The sequence below is a fragment of the Acanthaster planci genome, linkage group LG02, assembly GCF_054643075.1.
Source record: "Acanthaster planci isolate LZ-2023a linkage group LG02, COTS_SCS, whole genome shotgun sequence".
Classification (NCBI taxonomy): Eukaryota; Metazoa; Echinodermata; class Asteroidea; order Valvatida; family Acanthasteridae; genus Acanthaster; species Acanthaster planci.
This window is the reverse complement of record NC_141778.1, coordinates 14801663-14821205: the sequence shown is the minus strand read 5'-3', so window position 1 is coordinate 14821205 and position 19543 is coordinate 14801663. Positions and strand designations below refer to the sequence as shown.

Below are 19543 nucleotides of genomic sequence, written 5' to 3'. Positions count from 1 at the left end.
CTAACGTACCGGCGATGGTCGTGTAACTTATGCAGTGGGCGTGGTTTAAACTGAAGTGGCGCCACACTTGCGAACCGGATACTCGACGTACTGTGTGGACTCCGCGGTCGCGTGCGAAGAAGTTCAACACAGATGGCCTCGGTTGCGATGCAGATATGCGCAGACGGCGCTAATGTGCAATCCCTCTATTGGTGCAACGTACCGTTTCCACGTACAAGGTCGTCCTTTTCACCCCTGTGCGCAGGGTAATTGTGCAAACAATCGCGACCTGTTTAAAGTTCAATTCCAACATACAACGATTTTATGTTCTGACAACGATCCATCGCTATCATGTGACAATCACATTTTCTGCAAATTTACACGCAGACAGGTGGTCCATACGTGTTTAGCTCCATGGTCTTCTACCACAAATCATTTTCAATTATGAAACTTTCCAAGACCAATACGGTGGCTTTGATTTCCTGCGTATGCTTAATTGGCATGTGCTACGCAGCAGTGCCCAAGTGTACTAAAATTGATGACTGCTCGTGCCGGATACCCGACGGTAAGGAGATCAACATCAGATCGTTGGGTTATAATGGGAACCGAGCCCCAAGGTTTGTTTTTCTGTTTGCTTGTTTTGTGTGTTAGTCACAAATCCTAGACCTGTTTTAAACATGAACCTTAATTGCATGTAGCACTCATCAAAGGAGACATGAAATACGATATTTATGATTGGTTACATGTAGGGAAGATTTATGCAATGTTACTGTGACTTTCCACCACCTTTGTAGCTGCAAAAGGGCGACATTTCAAAATAATGGTTATTAAACATTTATATGTTAATGAAATTTCATGACCAAAGCGTGAAGTCAACCAAGGCAAAACAGTCTAGGCCTAGTGTTTGGTAGTTGAGTGTGCCGATAGATTTAATTTTTGTTGTTGTGTGTGATTTTGAAGGGTGACTTTTTTCCTTTTGAGGAGCGCCTTGTGTGACAAAAGAAAAATAGTGCCCTCAAATATGGATTGATGAAAGGATTTTCTACGATTAGAATGGTACCACCTTCTTGTCGCTCCTAATTTTTTTTATTGTTGTACATAGTAATGTGCTTGAGCACAAGTTGAGCTGAATTTCCACTGCTCATTTCCTCTAACCCATTTTCCAAGAGAATTGTCCTGAAACTTGAGAAAAGCTGGGAAAAATCTTTTATATTTAATTCTTCTCCGTGTTTATAGGTTTGGGTTTGAACAAGCTGGCGCATGGAAGTATGCATACAACCCTTGCTATGCTTGGACAGCTTCAAGCAAGTGCCAAGGCGTTGTCGTGAGTACATTTATTTTGAGGGCCATAATTTGTGATTACCAATATTGCCAGGACCTTTCGTGAATACCATCACATGTACATTAAATTAGATGTAATGAGGGTCCTGATATTGGTTGTTTGCGGCTTAAAGGCCTCGTTCGGGAAATCGGGTCATGCTGTTTTCCCCCACACCCCCAACCCAAAAATTAAATGAGGGAGAAATTAACCTACAAACTCCAAACGTGAACAGAACCAACACGTGCATTTCAGATAAGTCATAATAGAACGATAAAAGCAAATGCGTCATTTCATATTCAAGGCTATTTTACTTGGTTCACTTTACATTTTCAAAAGATGGAAGGCTGATTATACGTACCAACCTCAAAGATTAAAAGGCACGCTGGTCCATATCCCTGGCAGACTGTTTTACCTCTGTCTGTTTAATAGTAAATTATGTGGTGCTGTTTTGTCTTTTTTTCTTTTAGGCTTGCCAACAGGGCATCGATTCTCTTTCGGAATTCCCTATTGGCGATCCCTCAGCAACGTGGAAAGATGATGGCATCAATTACAATATTGAGTATTCTAGCGTGGGAGATGATAAAAAAACGAGGTGTGGTCATTTTATCGGTGCAGAAAATGTTCCAAATAATACCCAAATGCTGTGCTATATGGTAAAAGTTCCGCTCATTAATAAGATCCTGTACACTGTTTCCGGTCCCCCGCTAAATTCACTCCCAAAAAGTAACTAGGCGCCTCTTTTAAAACTTATCGGCGTTGATACCCTCGAAAATTGTGGTGGTCTGATAGATTGAAAATTCTTTTTTGTCTTAAAATCTGTTCTATATGGAATTCCATTACTGCCGTTTTACGCGTTGAATCGTCGCATCGACACGACAAACAAAATCTTAAAATCGAAGTAATGGACTGATCAGGAACTGTTACATGAGTTATGGAGTGAAAAGTGGCATCTTGCAATTGTAGAGTACTGAAGAAGGTCGTTTAGTTGAGAGAGGGGAAAATAATTACACCGTATCAACTGTCGGCAGGACTGTTCTTTCTGCAAGATGTTTTTTCAATCATTTAAAGGGTAAATGCCAGCCAGACTCATGCAATTCAAGTATCTTTGTACTAATTTCTCCTTAGCATTTTAGGGTTTTATCAGTCATACACAAAAGAGTACCATAAAAAGAGTAAAATTAATGTATAATTTTAAGGGAAATGGAAAAAACCCTGCAGTCAAGTTGGTCGGATAGGCACCAAAGAACTTCTTGCATGACGTCACAGAAGGATACTCTCCACGTGTCAGCACGAAGCAGTGTTCTTTGATGTGGAATCTAATGAAGTTGTGTTCATCTTTTTCAAGCAAAACTAGTTCTACACGACAAATGCTAAAAAGACTCCATAAATCATTTATATCGCAAGAGGCTTGACCCTTTTCCACAACGTGAGTAATTGCGCGAATTTTTATGAATCGTTTACTGGATAGAATTAGGTCATCAAGTCTGTGGTGGCAATCAAAACAGCGCCAACAACATACTAGCGAAAGAAAATCACAGAAAGTTGAAGCGACGATGCGACGGCACGACGAAGCGACGGTACGATACGACTACGCGCTGTTGACGGCGCATGTGCATGGCTTCAGGCTCAAACAACAACGCCGCACGTGGTCATCTGTCTGTTTGCTAACAGTACAGAGTTTTTTCGTACCCTTTATTTTTTTACTTTGATCGACTGATTAACTACACGAACGTTATAACGACAGCATTCCATCATGTCCTTTTTTCTCAAGCTATATGCAAGGTTTCAACCGAATGACAGATGTATTTCAGAAGATATTGGGAGTGTACCTTTAATGTCACGTGACTTGTCTCCTGATAATGTCATCATCACATCAGTTCAATATTCGTCAAGAACACTTCTCTTTCTAATTATGTGCAAAGTTTCAAACTGCCGATGGTGGGACATGTGTACTTCAAGAGATAAAGGCTGTAAAGAGTGCACCATTAATATCACGTGACTTGTCTCCTACCGACGTCATCATCACACGAGGTCATATTTCTCCTTAAACACTTTCCTTTCTAATTGTCCGCAAAGTTTCAACCCAATGGAACAGGTACTTCCATAGTTTTATGGTCGGGTGCCGCAATGCACAAAAGCTCTGAGTTTGACAGAGTGGGTGACGAACTGGCGTATAGGCCCTATAAGCGCTGGCATCATCCAGTGGCAAAAATCTGTGCTGGAATTGGGGGGCGTGGGAGATGGGGAAAGGTGGGAAGGCTGACACAGTATGACTCTATGTAGAGGTTGATGTTCATGATATCAATGTACATTCGTAACGTACTGAGAATTACATATTTATGGCATTTAAATTGTTTTCCCTTTTTGAGTGATAAGCCTACTGAGTGCATTTTAATCTTTGGAAGTCTGAAAAATTATTCACAATCCACTCGTATTTTTGTTCCCCACAAGAAAGTGGCGGATGGTTCAATAGTCCACCCCCTCAAAAAGTGTATGAGGGGAATATATAGCCCCATCCCCTGGGATTTACGCCCATGGCATCATCATAATTTGCGACTATAGGAAACCAGTCCGTCATCATACCACGCAGAAACCATTAAGCTGCTCGTTCACTGGAGTTGTTATGCCGACACATAGGGCCTATCTGCTTTTGGCAAAACAACCACAAAAACTGAATTTTGAGAAAAAGTAACGCGTGGAAGGTCCTTTTACTTGTGTGGAAATAAATGCCTTTGAAAATTCATGATGTGAGTGAAAGACTGGTTCAGAAATGGAGGTACGGAGTGCTTTGCAGAACAGAAAAAAGGTAGCGTCAACTTGAGGCGACTGGTCGTCGACCTCAATGGGCAGTCTGTTAGCTAAGTTAACCTACATGCTCTTTTATTCTATGCAACAGGACATCAGTTGTGAAACTGGTGTGTGACGAAAATGCCGAGGAACCTGTGTTACAAAGACATGGCTCTAGACAACAAAGTCCTGTGACGTATGTAAGCATGTACAGCTTGCTTTGGACATTGAACGTCTGTACACCTGTTTGGCCTTAGCTGGATTGGAATATTTGCATTTTTATTATCAATTGCTATAATTTAAGGCTTATACGGGAAATGTAACGTGTTGAACGAACCACATGAATGTCAAGTTGTAACAGTTCTTACAAATTCAAGACACTCACATTTTGGTTGTTTGAATCTGATTATACACAAATTGACACTTGGAAGAATACACTGATATCTTCCTGTCACCTATTTTGTTGCTCTTCGGGTTGTAAAACTGAACAGGATTTCACCTTAACATCGAAGTGTGCCTGTCTAGGGATTTGTCAATCCGAACCAACAAACCTGCCAGGTCTCCAAGATGGCCTCAGTCCAGGATCTGTCCTTTGTATCATGTAAGTCACGCAAGGCCAGCAGGCCGTTAATATCAAAATATTTATAACATCGAACTATTTTCAAGGCGCACTCACAGTATCCATAATTCAAAGGAGGTGATATATTATCATTATCCCTGCACCTTGGGCTCGCAACATCCGAAAATTCCTGAAACTATCTCAGCTTTCTAAAGATATATACTAACCCGATGCTACCATTGGGCACAAACGGCTGAACAACCATATCCGCCCTCACATGTATTTCCCCCCGGGTGGAGAGAGGCACGTATGGGTAAGGTGACTTGCCCAAGATGACAACATGCTAATACCAGCTGGATACGAACCCCGACCCTGTCACAAGCTACCACCCTATGGTCAGAAGCTAGTTATCAGAAGCTGCCACCCTATGGTCAGAAGCTAGTTATTAGAAGCTACGACCCTATGTTCAGAAGCTAGTTATCAGAAGCTACGACCCTATGGTCAGAAGCTAGTTATTAGAAGCTACGACCCTATGGTCAGAAGCTAGTTATTAGAAGCTACGACCCTATGGTCAGAAGCTAGTTATTAGAAGCTACGACCCTATGTTCAGAAGCTAGTTATTAGAAGCTACGACCCTATGGTCAGAAGCTAGTTATTAGAAGCTACCACCCTATGGTCAGAAGCTAGTTATTAGAAGCTACCACCCTATGATCAGAAGCTACAAATCCCAAGCATAATGCGCATTAGGCCAAATGCCCCCTTGTCATTCTATTCCAGATATATTTATAGATAATACTAAAATTCAGAAAACTTACTCTACTAAACTTCTGGGAGTGTATGTTGATAAAGATCTATCATACATCATAATTACATTCGTTCAATAATATCTAGGAATATGGGAATAATATGTCACCTTAAAACATATATCTTCCATAAAACATTTTATTAACTTTGTATAATACTCTGATTCTACTATACCTTTCATATGGAATGCTTGCCTGGGGCTGCTGTGGCATTAGCCATATAGAGAGAATACTCAATACTCATATTTATTATACCCGGCTTGGAACCCTTATGCACCAAGTAAATTATGTACCTGCGTATATTTACAAGACAGTTCAGCGAATTTCATCGCTCCTGTGTTTTTAGAGACTCCCCTCCACACTTACGTGGAAAATAAAGTGAACCTTAACCTGGTGTGCTGATGGCATACGAAAAATTTCAGGGTCTCTAAAATACGGTCGGGTTCTATGAAACAAAAACACCAAACGTCATGCATACACGAAAAATATAGTTCAGTGTCTATCACAAAACTTCCGTTTTGGAAAAGCTTCGAAAAAGCGTAGTGCTTGCTCCAGTGGTACGAAATCGGTACATCTGTTGCCGTATACACGTGAAAGTCACGTTTTATGGTCTAAGGTGCTTCGTACTAACTCTCGGCTTTGAAACGAAAATTTTACATGGAAGCTAGGTATTTCGGGTTGTGTGTCTGTATGGTCTTCACCACATCTTTATTTGTAAACGATTAATTCTTCATCTTGTAGGATCTGATGGGCCAAGAGATTGAATCGTAAAGCTAAACGTGAGCCAGTTTATCAGAATTCAGAAATTCTTGTAAAATAAAGCAATTTTTATTTTTCCAGTGTGTCAGTGTTGGTTGTGGTCTACCTGGTTGCGGGGGTTCTCTTCATGAAATTTGCGCGCCATGCTGAGGGGACAGACCTAATACCCAATAGAGATATCTGGATTGTTTTGTTTTGCTCCATCAGGGTAAGACGTTTGTGATTGGCTCCGCCAATCTCAGGAACCGGGGTGTCTAGGAAATTTAAAATTAGGATTTAGACATATCACCAGATTTTGTTCAAAGGTGTCCAATTTGGAAAGTTTGAAATCTTGGAAAATAGATTTTCAGGTGAACAGAAAGAAAAGTTTAAACATTATATGTAATGGTCTTTTAAAATTTATACTTAGTATTTCACTTGGGCAAGAGTTAAACAGATTCTCATTTTTAAATGGCATATTGTGAAAAGCCAAGTTTCATATTCAAATTCAGCAAATTGTTTAAAATTTCAGTTTTAAGTTATACACAGTGTTTTCCAATTGCTTATTTTTTTTCCCATACAGGACGGCTGTATATTTATCTTCACCTGTGGAAAGAAAACTGGATATGATGGAATGAAATGATGTGAAATGCTGCAGGATCCCCAAAAGCGCGTACATGTAAAACTGGAAGTTTCAGCATATTTTAGTTTACAATTGCGACGTGAACGGTTTTTGAGCAACAAAATCAATGAATTTTAAACAGCTTACGGCCATGGTAAACAATATGATTCAAGGAAACTGTAACTGCAGAACTGCTGAGTTCCAAAAATAATTTTAATCCGTTGAAAGTGAAACCTATAGTTTTGATTTAAGAATTGAAATTAATGTTTCAATGAATTAGAATTAAATGTAAATGCACTTGTTACTGTCTGTACTTCATTTTATATTCCTTCTATATTGGTCGTTTTTATTTTTAGGGGATGGAGGTTGCTAAGCACCCCCTCCCCTCAACCTCAAAGAGGGCTCCTGCTTATTGTTAGTGTTTACATACGGCCCTTGAAAATGGTATTATCTTTACATTTTGTTGATCGTTCCAAGTGAGTAATGAATGAAAAAGTTATAGAATTAAATGAGTAACTGTTTGTGGACAGCATCCCCTGTTCCTCTCTCAAGATAACACCCTCGAGTTTCTTGTCTGACCCTCTTAAGCACTAATCTGACACTATTACTGCAGTGGCATGCCCGTCAAGAACAGGTGGTCATCAGGCATTAAATTCATCCCAGACCAGTACAGTATTGGAGCTCGCCATTTATGTATTTGGGTCACGTTTATGAAAGCAGGCGCGAGTGTGATACTAGTCTGCATTACTGGCGTCTCATCAGACTGGTCTTTAAGTAAGCGACACCCTCACTGACTTGTTCAAGATGTTAGCTTAGCATTAAAATTATGCTGCAGGTTTTTTGTAAAGTACTTGTAAAATGTTCAGAATCGTTGATGTGATCAACCCTTTGCTATCATCATGCAGGCTACAACTATGTAAACTCCTATATGAACTGATGATTATTACAAATAAACATTAAAGTCACCACAATGAAACTGTAAATTGAGCGCCTTCAACTCTTTAAAATATATTAATAAATAAGTGTTTTACAAAAAACATTTCCTTAAAACAAGTTTTTACAATTGTACAACCTATATCTATGCATGTAAAAGTTGACGATTAAAGGCTGCAAAAAGAAAAGAAAAGAAATCCCCCCATAATTATGTTGTGTAGTATACATGTACTTAACTTATGCTGTGACTGTCTCCACACTTTTCATACGCAGCATTTAGGAATAAAAGTGAAAAAGGATTTTAAAAAGTCTAAATGTAGCCGACTTGGAGGAAGCTGACCATCCCTTGCACCTGAACACAAACACAAGTGCGAGTGTCCATAGTTACACTTTAAAATCCACTCTAACTTCCTGAAGAGAACCTTAGGGTGTCAGCTACTGACACCAAGGGATACCCTCAGTAGGAGCAAGGGCCCATGTCAGCCATCGGATGCCCAATGAAAGTCGGCCAACGCATCTGCTCCGTGCAAAAGTACCCCCTCGTTGGTGACAAAAAGACAGGCTGGGGTGAAGCATGGTCAACACTGCAGCCAATCCACAGATCATTTACAGGTTGATGTAAAATGTTAAAGTACATGATTGAGATCATCTGGTATTCAGTGAGAAGTTTCTGTCACGCAACCTGGAGTCCTTTCTGGTTGGGTGCCGCAACCTCCTCCCCAGTCATGAAATCCTCCTGTCAAAATGAAATGAATGAATAAGAAAAGAGGATATACTAATATTTCACGCACTGACATGTATTTCATTCAACCTCGTTAGCCTCACTACTATGAAACGCCTAACTCCGTACGTGATTGGGCAGTGCCCATCAAAACTGCATCACAAGTCATCCCAGTCTCAAACCAAGTCAGAATCTATTTCTTTATCTGAAGTTTATTTCACGGTGAAGGTGTCAAGTTAAGTAACAGGTTTGCTGCAGCACCAAACCTTTGTGACTATGTTCTTTTCTGAAATGAACAGTGTACTCTGTCCATTGTAAGGACAGCATGCTGTCCAAAGCGTTCAAAGCCCTCTGGTTCTCTTTAGAACCGCACACACAAACTCAAGAATGACACATCTCCCATGGTGCTACCATACACCTAATACTTAACCCCTGTTTTCAATCAACTTGTGAAGAGGCCTGTGAAAAGACTTGAGATGGTATCGCTTACAAGATTGACAAGGAGCCTGGCAGACTGATCCAGAAAGCCCTGTCTACTGACAGTTGTGAGTAACTAATACATTCTCCCCAAAATGTCATAATGAATGCTTCTATTGTGCAAACTTATGTGCATGCGTGTCTGACTTTTGTGCAAGTACATGTACGTCATTGGTCCGAAGAACAAGGGCTGGGTATCAAATTTCTTGCACTGAGCTGCGAAGACAATGTGCGCTAATGCATTTTGATTTGGCTGATGTAAGGAAACTAAAATATCCCTCCTTTTTAATTTCATCTCAAATCCTCAACATCTCTGAAAACAAGTTGGCAACTCAAGGTTGAAACACACATTTCCAAAGTACTGCATAAAACCACCGTCCTTATCTGTGAAGTTTCAACATACACATGTACTTCTATGTAACTGAATTACAAGTTACAGCCTTGGAGCAGAAATAAAGGAATCTGACTTTTCTGTCAGGTTTGACTTCTCTAGAGTCACAGCATAAGAATACAATTACAATTATACTGCCAGAGTTGAACATGTGTAGGTCGGAAGAATGATCTTATGCTCAAAACCTATCTAAAGACGAGTTCTTTGCTGATCCGGGGTGCAGTCTAGGTAACAGCATGGTCTAGGCCGTGATCTTGATCCTTCACTGGGACAGCTTTTGGCAACCACTCCTGTTACTGCATCAACCCTTCTCAAAATTCTTTTTTTCCAAAAATCACTTGCGATGACTTTACGCTTACCAGGTCGTAAATGACTTTGACGATGAGAGAGCAGCTTGGACAGGTAGCAACATCTTCTCCTTGACTGAGTTGCTCCTAGAAACATGAAATTGGTCATGGTGCACACGAATATAGATTACCAAATGATCAGACTGCAGTAGAGATTCTGAGGCTATTTCAATTGACATCCTTGTTACAGATATTTAGACGTGGAAAATGAAACGCGTCTACATCAGTTAAACAAGATTTAGTCTCAGAGAAGTATCCAACAGTGTAAGAATATATGCATGTAAAAAAGCCAAGGGCTTGGATCAATTATGCTAACAAGGCCTATACATACTCAGTGCAAGCAGTTGTTGTGTGATCAGCTGAACATTGAAAGATCAGTTGATCTTTTTGAACAACCTATGGATGCTTTGACCCTAATTTTTGCAGGGAAACGTCAACTAAAAGTGTGAATAAAATGTGTCATAAAACAGTTCTCTATAGCAGAATGAACTGATTATCCGGACATTAATTGCAGTGTAATGAAGATGTCATCCAACCTGGGCTGGATCGCTCCCAACAGTTATGTCTGCAGTAAGCTGAACTGTCAGTCATCATGACTGACTTACCCCTAGAACTGTGGGGTTCACTTCCACGAACCCCCACAACTGTTCTGGGGGTAGTGATCAACTTTGTCTGCGTACAGTCAGTAGCCTAGTCACCATGGTCCCTTTATTTCAGGTCTTCGCAGCATTTTGCAGGAACTCAGTGGCTGTTTGATCATACATATTTATTTTTACAAGCTTCTGGGGGATTGTATATTTGGGGACCCCCCAGTTTACTGTCATTTCAATCTTGTAAAAACTAGTCAGCCCCTCCCCCCAGAAAAAACCAAATAAAGGCAACACTCTCTTTATTGCGCTGACCCTATTTTTTGGACATTTCAAAGTGTAAATTGTGAGAAAATGTGGCTTTCTTACTGATAAGGGGTCATTTTTTAGAGTGGTGGGGTATTCTGCAATTACCAGATTACTCCTTCCTGTTTAAAACACAGTTTCCCCTCATAATTTCTGTCAGAGCTCAAAACCTTGCCCTCTTTTCACAACATCAACCCTACAGCATGTACAGTCACTGAGTGGGCCTATAGGCCTACATCATGTTTTATCCTATTCATCTACTAAGGTGCATCCAAAAGTTAATATGTAGGCCTCCCTTCTGTGCTCTGAACGGAGACCCCAAATATACATGTACAATCCCAAGCTTCTGTATTGATGTAATATCTTTTAAATGAGAAAATACACTGACTGTAATTACAGGCACGGCGAGGGGGGGGCTCATGTAATATTGCGACCGGTCAAGGATTTAATAGGACCTACGGCCTACCTTGGTTATTTCAAATCTGTCCCCACATGGACAAGGATAGTGGTAAGTCTCCGTTTCCTCGTCATATTCGAAGTCTTCGATCTCAATTTCGTCGTGATAAACCGTCATTTTTCAAGTTTCTCTTTGGATAACTTGACGGTCGATCACACGCGCGCCATGCACACGTGCACACTTTTGAATTTGTAAATATAGAGGCAACATGGCGCAAAGAAAGTAATTATTTCGTATAGTTTGTGTGAAAATTATACGTATATTCTCCTTCAAAAAAGTGAATGTTCCTTCGTGCATTGTCTCACACTTTCGTCCCATGTTTTATTATTGCCTAATATGAACTCACGTGTATTTGGATATTGTGATTTTACAATAAAACATTTGAGGCCGATCTACATGTTTAAATTTCCAATTGGAAAAATACAAAATATTACGGCTGTTTTGTGTACCCCTCCTTCCTTCGTGGTACAATAAATACATAAACAGTTTCGATCACATGAAGATGGCCGCCGATTTTAAGTGAGTAGTTGGCACCCAACCAGCCACACAGAAAGGCCTAATTTCCCGTACATGTATTGCAAAGTACATTTATTAAATTATGCAGAAGGTCGATGATCGAAAGAGTTTTGACAAAGTTCATGAGTAGGCCTACTAATAATATTATCATTCTTATTAATGTTAAATGTTCGATTTCTCGAAATGTTATGCATTGCTATGCTGAGTGGGGTGCTACGTTCATGTGCATGTATGCCCTAACGTTATGTCTTTTCTAGCAAGGGTAATAATTTCTTCACTTTTTTCTGTTTTATTTTTGAAGTGATCTTGGAGAGAATTTCATAAGAACCATTTTGGGAAAGAGTTTCATGATAAACGGACTACACTAATTGCCCTTAAAGTTAAAATGTTATAACAAGCATCAGAAAGTGGTAAGCCTAACATGTCATAAAAAGTGAAATTTAGCTGAGAAAATTACAAAGCATTTGCTTAGAAAACACTTCTAGGAAACGTTCTTTCAGGCTAGTCTCATAGGTAGGTTTGTGCACAGGCATGATAGGGGCATTAAGTGTTGTCCGTATATGGAACTCTTTCCCTATTTTGATGTAAATTTGGATTCCATCAAACTCTGCAAAGCAAAGAAGAATTGGTTTGAAGCAGGGATGTTTTGAGATGTTTTTTGTACACGTGTAATGCAGAGCAAACTGTTATTATTTTGTACACAAAAATGAGTGTGGATTTTCACTGAAAACCTCAGTCTCTTCATATTTTTAAAAAATATATTTCTCATTAGTGCCTCATTTCATGAATAAAATGCTGTTTTCACTTCAAATTTCAAAAATTTTGAAATTGGACATTAAGTTAAGGAGCTACACCCTGCAAAAAAGACCCAAAAAAATTAATCACAATTTCCTGTTTTAGAAAATAAATTTCCAAATAAACAGCGCCCTCACTCCTTTATGCATTTTCCAAACTTTGTGAGTTTGTCATATTTGTTATTTTAATCGTAGAGCTAGCTCTATGTTTCAATGAATGCGCAAAAGTTTACTTGACCCCAACCCAGTGATACAAAGCACTAGGCTTGCCCTCAATTTCTGCCTCAACGTGTTAATCCTTTTGTGCTTTTGTATCACAGGACTGCTCAACCTGTTGAATACTACAGAAAATTTCTTGTAAGTACATAGGCACAGGCCTTATCAGTTAGGTAGATCGTCATCATTCATGATCAGATTTCAACCTCAACTCCTTAGGCTTCACTAGCCCTGGTTGTGAAGAATATGAAAATGACCCTGACTGGCTATGCAGGACGTATACATAAATGTAAAGTGAATCACCCGTGTATTTCAAAACCTACACCCTCAGACCTATGTATTCTCCTGCACGTCACACGTGTTTATCTGCGTCACGCGTAAACGCACTGACTACAATCCTAATTTAAATCTCCCATATAGTGGGATATTTAAATCTTACAATACCAGGGGTTGAGATCGTGTAAGGTATGTTGGGAACCAACACAGTGTGGCAAGATCGTACCCATGGGAATGAGGTTGGTTAGGTCTGGTCAAATCAATTTATTTTCTTGTCAGTCAGTTAAGCAATGCTGGGCCTTGCCACCCATGACTGATATGACTGACATCACTTGGGTACTGATGCAGTGTGAACAGGTGAAAAAATCATAAGTGCTGGGTGTACATAACATGCTCTCATTTACTTTGGCATAATTTACATTGCAGCCACGATCTACATGTCCAAGTAGCCTTGTACATGTACTGGAAAGAATTCCACACATACGGATGCCGCTTGATGCCCTATGCACAAACAGACTTTTGTTTTCAGTATAAAGTCCTGGGGAATGAATTCCATCTTGGGCCATCACAGTGTTTGAGTTGAAATTCAGTAGGCCTATACATTTTGCCATGATCTCGTAATGAAGTGGAGTGGGTTAGAGCTTTTGGAGTGGATTAGAGCTTTTGGACTGGTGTCTGCTCACATATATTTTTATGTCAGTTATTCATCAGTACACAAATATAACATGCTTTGAGGTTGGACAGTCGATGTTTGTTCCCCAAGGTATTGGGAGTTGACAAACTAGTTCTCGAGGTGAACAAAATGAAATAAACCGTGTTATATTTGTTTGACTATACCTCATACATATTTCATTTAATGACCTCTGAAAATAAAAATGTCATCATTAATTTGTTTCCATGAACTTTAATTTGTTCCTAACATTGAAACACAAACACTCAACTACTCCCCCCCGGGCGACACACGACACCTGGTGGGCAACAGTTCTTGGATTTTCTGCTACGCATGTAATTTTAACTGTCAACAGGGTAAGCCGGGCGACAGTTAAAAACATGTGCATATTTACTCCTTTCGTGAACGATTGCGTGTGCGCTAGGCAAACAGCAAAAATAGTGGCTGGGCCGCGACCTTGAATGCACTGATGAGTGTTTGGCAATCCGTCATGAATATGTATGAGGTATAATAATGATTCCCAAATTGTTCATTTTTTTTTCTCAAAAGAAAGAAGATATTCGTCCTGATGGTAGGGAGCTAGGGGAAATCCGTCCAACCATCCTAAATGTTGGTGAGTCTGTGTTCAAGACTGTACGATTCGTGTGAATGTTTACATTTATATTTGACTGAAATGAAATTTACTTTCCTCCCAATCTGAGCTACCATGTTGACACCTCTGCATCAACTGGTCTGCTGATTGTCCAGTGATTGATGCTAAACAGGTTGATGTTCATGTACTGTTTTCTGAATACAATACCATGAAGTGGAAACACTCTTGTAGATTGGTATGATAATTGTCATGAGCTTGCATACCAATTTCCCTTTTTTTTCTTGTATAATGCAAAAGAAAAGAACACCAAAAGTTGAAGCTTGGCCTGTTTGATGTGGGAAGCAGCTAGGAAAGGTGGCCACCTTGCTTCTTTTTTAAAAATTAAATCCATTTTTAGTTGAATGTGACAGTCTCTATTTGATCTGTGTCACGCTGTTCTTCCTTGGGTCAGGTTCCATAACCACTGCAGATGGCTCAGCACTGGTTAAGCTTGGGAACACGACCTGCATCTGTGGCATCAAGGCTGTAAGTGAACCTTATAGCACATATAGTCTAATCTGTGTCCTTTCACAAAAAATGTGCAAATGTTGATGTGATTTTGTCTTTCACTCTTCTCCCCCAGTCGCCCCCCCTCCCAGAAAGTTAGAGTTTACTGCTAGAAATGTATTCAATTTGCATTCTTTCAGGAATTTTGTACGCCTAAGGAAGATCTGCCAAAGTGTGGCATTGTGGGTAAGGACTTTGAAATATTTTCTTTTTCTTCTTCTTCATGGACATGATGTATGCAGTTTTGGCGGAACTGTACGCCACATGTGGAATATCATGTTTGTTGTATGGCGGCTGTTTGTCACACTTTATAATGTACATGTATGGTCAAAAGGTGGCTTGCTACAGTACCGAGTAAGAGTGCATGATACATCTGTAAGTTTGATCAATTTGTATTGGCCAGGGTTGCCTTTTAGACTTTGACTTGATGTGAAATCCATCGTTCATTGATAACTGTTACATCAGAACCATGCCAAACCTAGCATTGGCCAGGGTTGCCTTTAGACTTTGACTTGATGTGAAATCCATCGTTCATTGATAACTGTTAAATCAGAACCATGCCAAACCTAGCATTGGCCAGGGTTGCCTTTTAGACTTTGACTTGATGTGAAATCCATCGTTCGTTGATACCTGTGTGTATTTCCATTCTAGTCCCAAATGTGGATTTACCCCCGCTGTGTTCCTCTCGCTTCAAGCCAGGCCCTCCCAGTGAACAAGCTCAGGTTGTTACTCAGCTGCTTGCTGATGTCATCAACAAGTGAGTTGTTCCCGTAGTTGTAAGAACAGTTGAAGAACCTCAAGAGTGGATTTGCTCGGCAAACTAACAAAAATCTCATTCCATGTATGTTCCCTGCCTACTCCCTGGAAAAACATCCGCACAATCTCCCTCTCCAAGGGAAAATAATTGTTGCACATTTGGAATGTTTAGTTCATGAGTTTTAAAAATTCCTCGATTGCAAATCAGCCATTTTATGTGGGACATTTACTTGTTTGGTTGTATTTTGTTTCAGTGCCAAAAGCATTGATTTGGAATCGCTCTGCATTGTGGAAGCAAAGGTGAGGTTAATATTTCCAAAGATCCATCAATATCCAGATGTAGGTTTTTCAGGACCATAAACCCTGCTGCTGTCTCTTATAAATTTTTAAGAATGTTCAGAAAATTGAGGAGAAAATGTTCCATTCATTTACTGTACATTGCTTGGTTGTAACAGAATTGGAAAAGTCTGGCTATAACGTACATGTATATACACATGTACAACACGTTCTTGGCGTTGACACTGATAAAAAATGGTCTTAAATTAACTGCTGTCCATATTTGTAAGCCGTCCATACTAAATGAGAGCTCATGAATTACCATTAACAATTTCCCAAATGCACATGCACTGGTTTTAGATTTCCCTTTCGGAAACTTTCAAACCCTTCATTTTGACCGCTGTACTTTGTAATTCTAAAGTTGGTTGCAAGTACTTGGTCAAGTAATGTTAAACTGGCTCCAAACATAACAGAGCAGGCACTTGGGTACCCGGTTGTGATGTACAGCCCCCATTTTTACGCCTACATACTTTTGATAAACTGGATACTATCAACACTTTCTTTGTACAGTTGTGCTGGGTGCTGTTCTGTGACATTGTTTGTCTTGACTATGACGGGAACATTGTGGATGCCTGCCTAGTGGCACTCGTGGCTGCCCTCAGAAACGGTGAGCCTAATAAGTTTCATTATCATTTCCAGATTTCAAATGTTTGGATTGTGAGAGTTCATCACATGCCTCAGTTTTCAATCCCAGCAGAAGCTTGTGACTACGATTGTATGAACCCACCTAGAATTTACACGTCAAGGGAACTGGGGTCATTCCTATTTGTTAAAGATTTTACCATCGTGAATTACATGTAACCAAAATCTTGTTAATTGAGTTGTTGCAAAATAATGCTTGGCTTTATCAAATTCATGTATTTATAATCATTAGACTATTTTGGGCCTTAAAACAACAAATATTCAAGCACCGATTGAAAATTGTGACCCAGTTAATCTGAACTTTTCTCCTCTTTGTAGTACCTTATCTATATACATTTAGTAGACATGGTAGAGGGAAGTGTTATTACACCGAGGCCGAAGCTAGGTCCTGGGTTGTCTCTGAAAATTTCCAACCCCAAACTCGCTTTTCATTCATTTCGTTGCCCTCTCGGACATTATTTGCACGGCAGTGTTGCTGCCAGAGGTGACAATAGAGGAAGACTCACAGCTCCCAGTCACGTCATCGGACAAAACAGTTTCTCTTAGCATCCACAATACACCTGTTGCCACCACCTTTGCCATCTTTGACGAGTAAGTGCAGTGTCCCCCAAAACCCCTACCCTCAAAAGCGATCGATCAAGAATCCCATGCCGTCAAAGGTGTTATAAGCTAAGCATATCCTCTAGTCTTGTTCTCAGATCTTCTTTTCTGATACATTCTGGATTATGGCCATGGTATAGTACCTGCTGCTTTACCTGACTCAAACTGGCCAGCTGACCCTGGCAAGTTGGAAGGTCGAGTGGCAAGACTTCTGCATCCATCAGTGATTATCAATATCTGGCGGAGAACCTTGGTACTTGAAAAGTACTCGACTACACAGTAACAACTCTTGGGTTCAGGTCCCACTGGAGTGTTGATGGTTTTTGCCATTTAGTGTGGACTCGAGTAATGGGATATCAAGTCAAAATGGGGGGGGGCAGTACCATAAATTTGAGTAGCCTGTCACTTGATGCTGTACACGGTTGTGTGTATAGTTGTATGGACATGTGATCTGTATGCTCTACTGCCAAAGTCTAACCATTAAAGTGACTTGTTGATTGCAGGTCTGTTTTATTGGCCGATCCAACCAATGAGGAAGAGAGCATAGCAACAGGTGAGGTGACAATTGTCATGACAGAGGATGGACGGCTACAAGCAGTCCACAAACCAGGTAGGCCCTACAACTTAATGCTTCAGGAAACTTTCACATACAAATGGAAGTATTCAAGAAATAATTCATGCATTGGATTCATGAGTGATTTCATATTCTATGCATAATTAAAGGTTCCCACAGTGAACAAAAGATACCAAGTTTCCATCTTCCACGCTGGATATCTCTTGTGCCTTATTTTTCAGGAGGAAGCCCACTGTCGCCAGACCAACTTCAAGACTGCATTACAAGAACTCAGACAAGATCCGAAGACGTACGGAGGCTGATACAAGATACAATAGACAGTGTGGAAAGATAGTCTTCACAATTCTCCCATTTTTATTGTCAGAGGTTCTGATGTTACAGTTCCTTGTCTAAGGCTGTTTTTATAATAATGGCTTCAAGGTTCGGGCTAAGCTAAAAATGTTCTGGTGTTCCCCCCTACTTTCATTTGAAAAAAGATATTTCCTGGTTGTGAACCAGAATCATGGTAATAGTCCGTAAGCATTCAACAATAAAATAGAAAGAAACTGGATATTTTCACTGCTAAAAATCTTATTTCAGGGCACCAAACTTTTCATCCTCTGTCAGTATTTAGTGTCCTATGTGGTGGCTTATTTTTTTTGGGGGGGGGGAATTTTGAAAATTTTACTGAAGTAAAGTAAATAGCTTCTGAACATACTAGTTCACATACTCTGGCACTTAAAATGTTAAAAATGTCTTAGTTATGGCATTTGTATATTTGTATGTATAGGTCAGAGTTGTCAGACCTAAAGACATTCTTTTGGTATTAAATACCGTTTTCAAAGTTTGATGACAACTGAATGATCTACTATCCCCTCTTTCCAACCTACAATTGAAGAATGTGCACTTGATTTTTCTTAAAACATGTAGTAATTTTCTTAAAACTCCGTTTGAGGTAAGGGGACTTATAGCGTAAGTAGGATTGTAAAATCCTTCCCTTTTAAATGTGGGATTCTTCAAAGGCCTTTAGAGAACACCGATTTGGTTGTCATTTGTGCTGTTACTTGTATGCTTGACACAAATAATGAAAACAGCCGATCTGAGTTAGGTATTGATCCGATTATGTTAATGTGTTAAAAACCAAAAGACAATGCATATTCTCTCTAAAACATTGCAAAGGATGATGCCCTTTTTGACGGTCCTTTCTACACACTGGAGTTTACGTGTATGGACTTGTGTCGTGATCACAGAGATTCACTTTGGTAAAAATGATATAAAAAACCCTGACTGTAAAAATCCAAGCTGACCGTGATGAATCAGCATCCTGATCCATAAAAAAGATATAAACGAGAATCGTTCAACAGGAACACATTTTTGTACCTTGTGCCTTCGTTTTTGTTACAAATGCCATTACCACTGAAAATTATTATAAAATATTCTGGATACAGAAATTGCCATGATAACAAATACATATCTACTAATACGTGTGACAAAAATCACTGCTGCATGTACTTCGATAGTGCATCATAAATTCTAAGAAAAAATACTACAGTGACAATATTTTCTAGAAGAAAAATAAAATATACTTTGAAAAAGGCAATGAATGCAGAGTGAACGTCCTGGGTATGTACTAATCTTGTGCCAACTGTACACTGTGAATGTGGAACAACTGCACCGGTGTATCCATTCTGTGGCATTCCAGGAAGTCATCTGCACTTGCATTCTCTCGTGTGCTTTCTCAACAGTATCGGTACAAATGCGAGTTCAAGCAATTGTGGGAATTTGGTTGGTTGACCGAATCCATGGAAAGCTGACCTGGTATTTGTTGTGTCCAGTGATTGGACAAGGTCAGGACACACTACATTCTATGAGGCTGCGTTTTGCAACGATGCATTGATAAGACATGCTTGATCTGTTACATCAAAGCTGATAGTAGCCAATAAAGTCAGCTTATGAAGCAAAGTCTGGACAAGGTCGTTTTTTTTTTGTGGCCAGCCAATGTCCAGATCACACCTTCA

General features: G+C 39.8%; 3 protein-coding genes across 3 annotated transcripts; 2 read left to right on the top strand and 1 right to left on the bottom strand.

The window, feature by feature from the left end:
• The first annotated feature begins 303 nt into the window (after positions 1-303).
• Positions 304-7939, top strand: LOC110973298 (uncharacterized). The gene is made up of 7 exons (XM_022223991.2): positions 304-596; positions 1216-1303; positions 1768-1892; positions 4197-4287; positions 4579-4688; positions 6290-6416; positions 6771-7939. Exons 1-7 carry the CDS (start codon positions 394-396, stop codon positions 6828-6830), a joined length of 804 nt encoding a protein of 267 aa, XP_022079683.2. The 5' UTR covers positions 304-393; the 3' UTR covers positions 6831-7939.
• On the bottom strand, positions 7655-11295 carry LOC110973299 (diphthamide biosynthesis protein 3-like). The gene is made up of 3 exons (XM_022223992.2): positions 11038-11295; positions 9691-9765; positions 7655-8478 (listed from the first exon to the last, which is right to left on the bottom strand). Exons 1-3 carry the CDS (start codon positions 11143-11145, stop codon positions 8416-8418), a joined length of 246 nt encoding a protein of 81 aa, XP_022079684.2. The 5' UTR covers positions 11146-11295; the 3' UTR covers positions 7655-8415.
• A 179-nt stretch (positions 11296-11474) lies between these two features.
• On the top strand, positions 11475-19125 carry exosc8 (exosome component 8). Its single transcript, XM_022223729.2, has 11 exons — positions 11475-11547; positions 12659-12695; positions 14050-14113; positions 14544-14617; positions 14779-14824; positions 15290-15395; positions 15649-15694; positions 16241-16337; positions 16843-16963; positions 17476-17582; positions 17768-19125. Exons 1-11 carry the CDS (start codon positions 11525-11527, stop codon positions 17878-17880), a joined length of 834 nt encoding a protein of 277 aa, XP_022079421.1. The 5' UTR covers positions 11475-11524; the 3' UTR covers positions 17881-19125.
• The last annotated feature ends 418 nt before the right edge of the window (positions 19126-19543 follow it).

Coding starts and splice junctions, on each gene's coding strand:
- exosc8 (XM_022223729.2), top strand. CDS start 11,525: ATGAAGATGGCCGCCGATTTTAA. Junction 11,548..12,658: donor AAGATGGCCGCCGATTTTAA/GTGAGTAGTTGG, acceptor TTTGTATCACAG/GACTGCTCAACCTGTTGAAT. Junction 12,696..14,049: donor AATACTACAGAAAATTTCTT/GTAAGTACATAG, acceptor TTTTCTCAAAAG/AAAGAAGATATTCGTCCTGA.
- LOC110973298 (XM_022223991.2), top strand. CDS start 394: ATGGTCTTCTACCACAAATCATTTTCAATTATGAAACTTTCCAAGACC. Junction 1,893..4,196: donor GGAGATGATAAAAAAACGAG/GTGTGGTCATTT, acceptor TCTATGCAACAG/GACATCAGTTGTGAAACTGG. Junction 6,417..6,770: donor TTTTGTTTTGCTCCATCAGG/GTAAGACGTTTG, acceptor TTTCCCATACAG/GACGGCTGTATATTTATCTT.
- LOC110973299 (XM_022223992.2), bottom strand. CDS start 11,145: ATGACGGTTTATCACGACGAAATTGAGATCGAAGACTTCGAATATGAC. Junction 9,766..11,037: donor ACAGATTTGAAATAACCAAG/GTAGGCCGTAGG, acceptor TCATGTTTCTAG/GAGCAACTCAGTCAAGGAGA. Junction 8,479..9,690: donor TCAAAGTCATTTACGACCTG/GTAAGCGTAAAG, acceptor TCATTTTGACAG/GAGGATTTCATGACTGGGGA.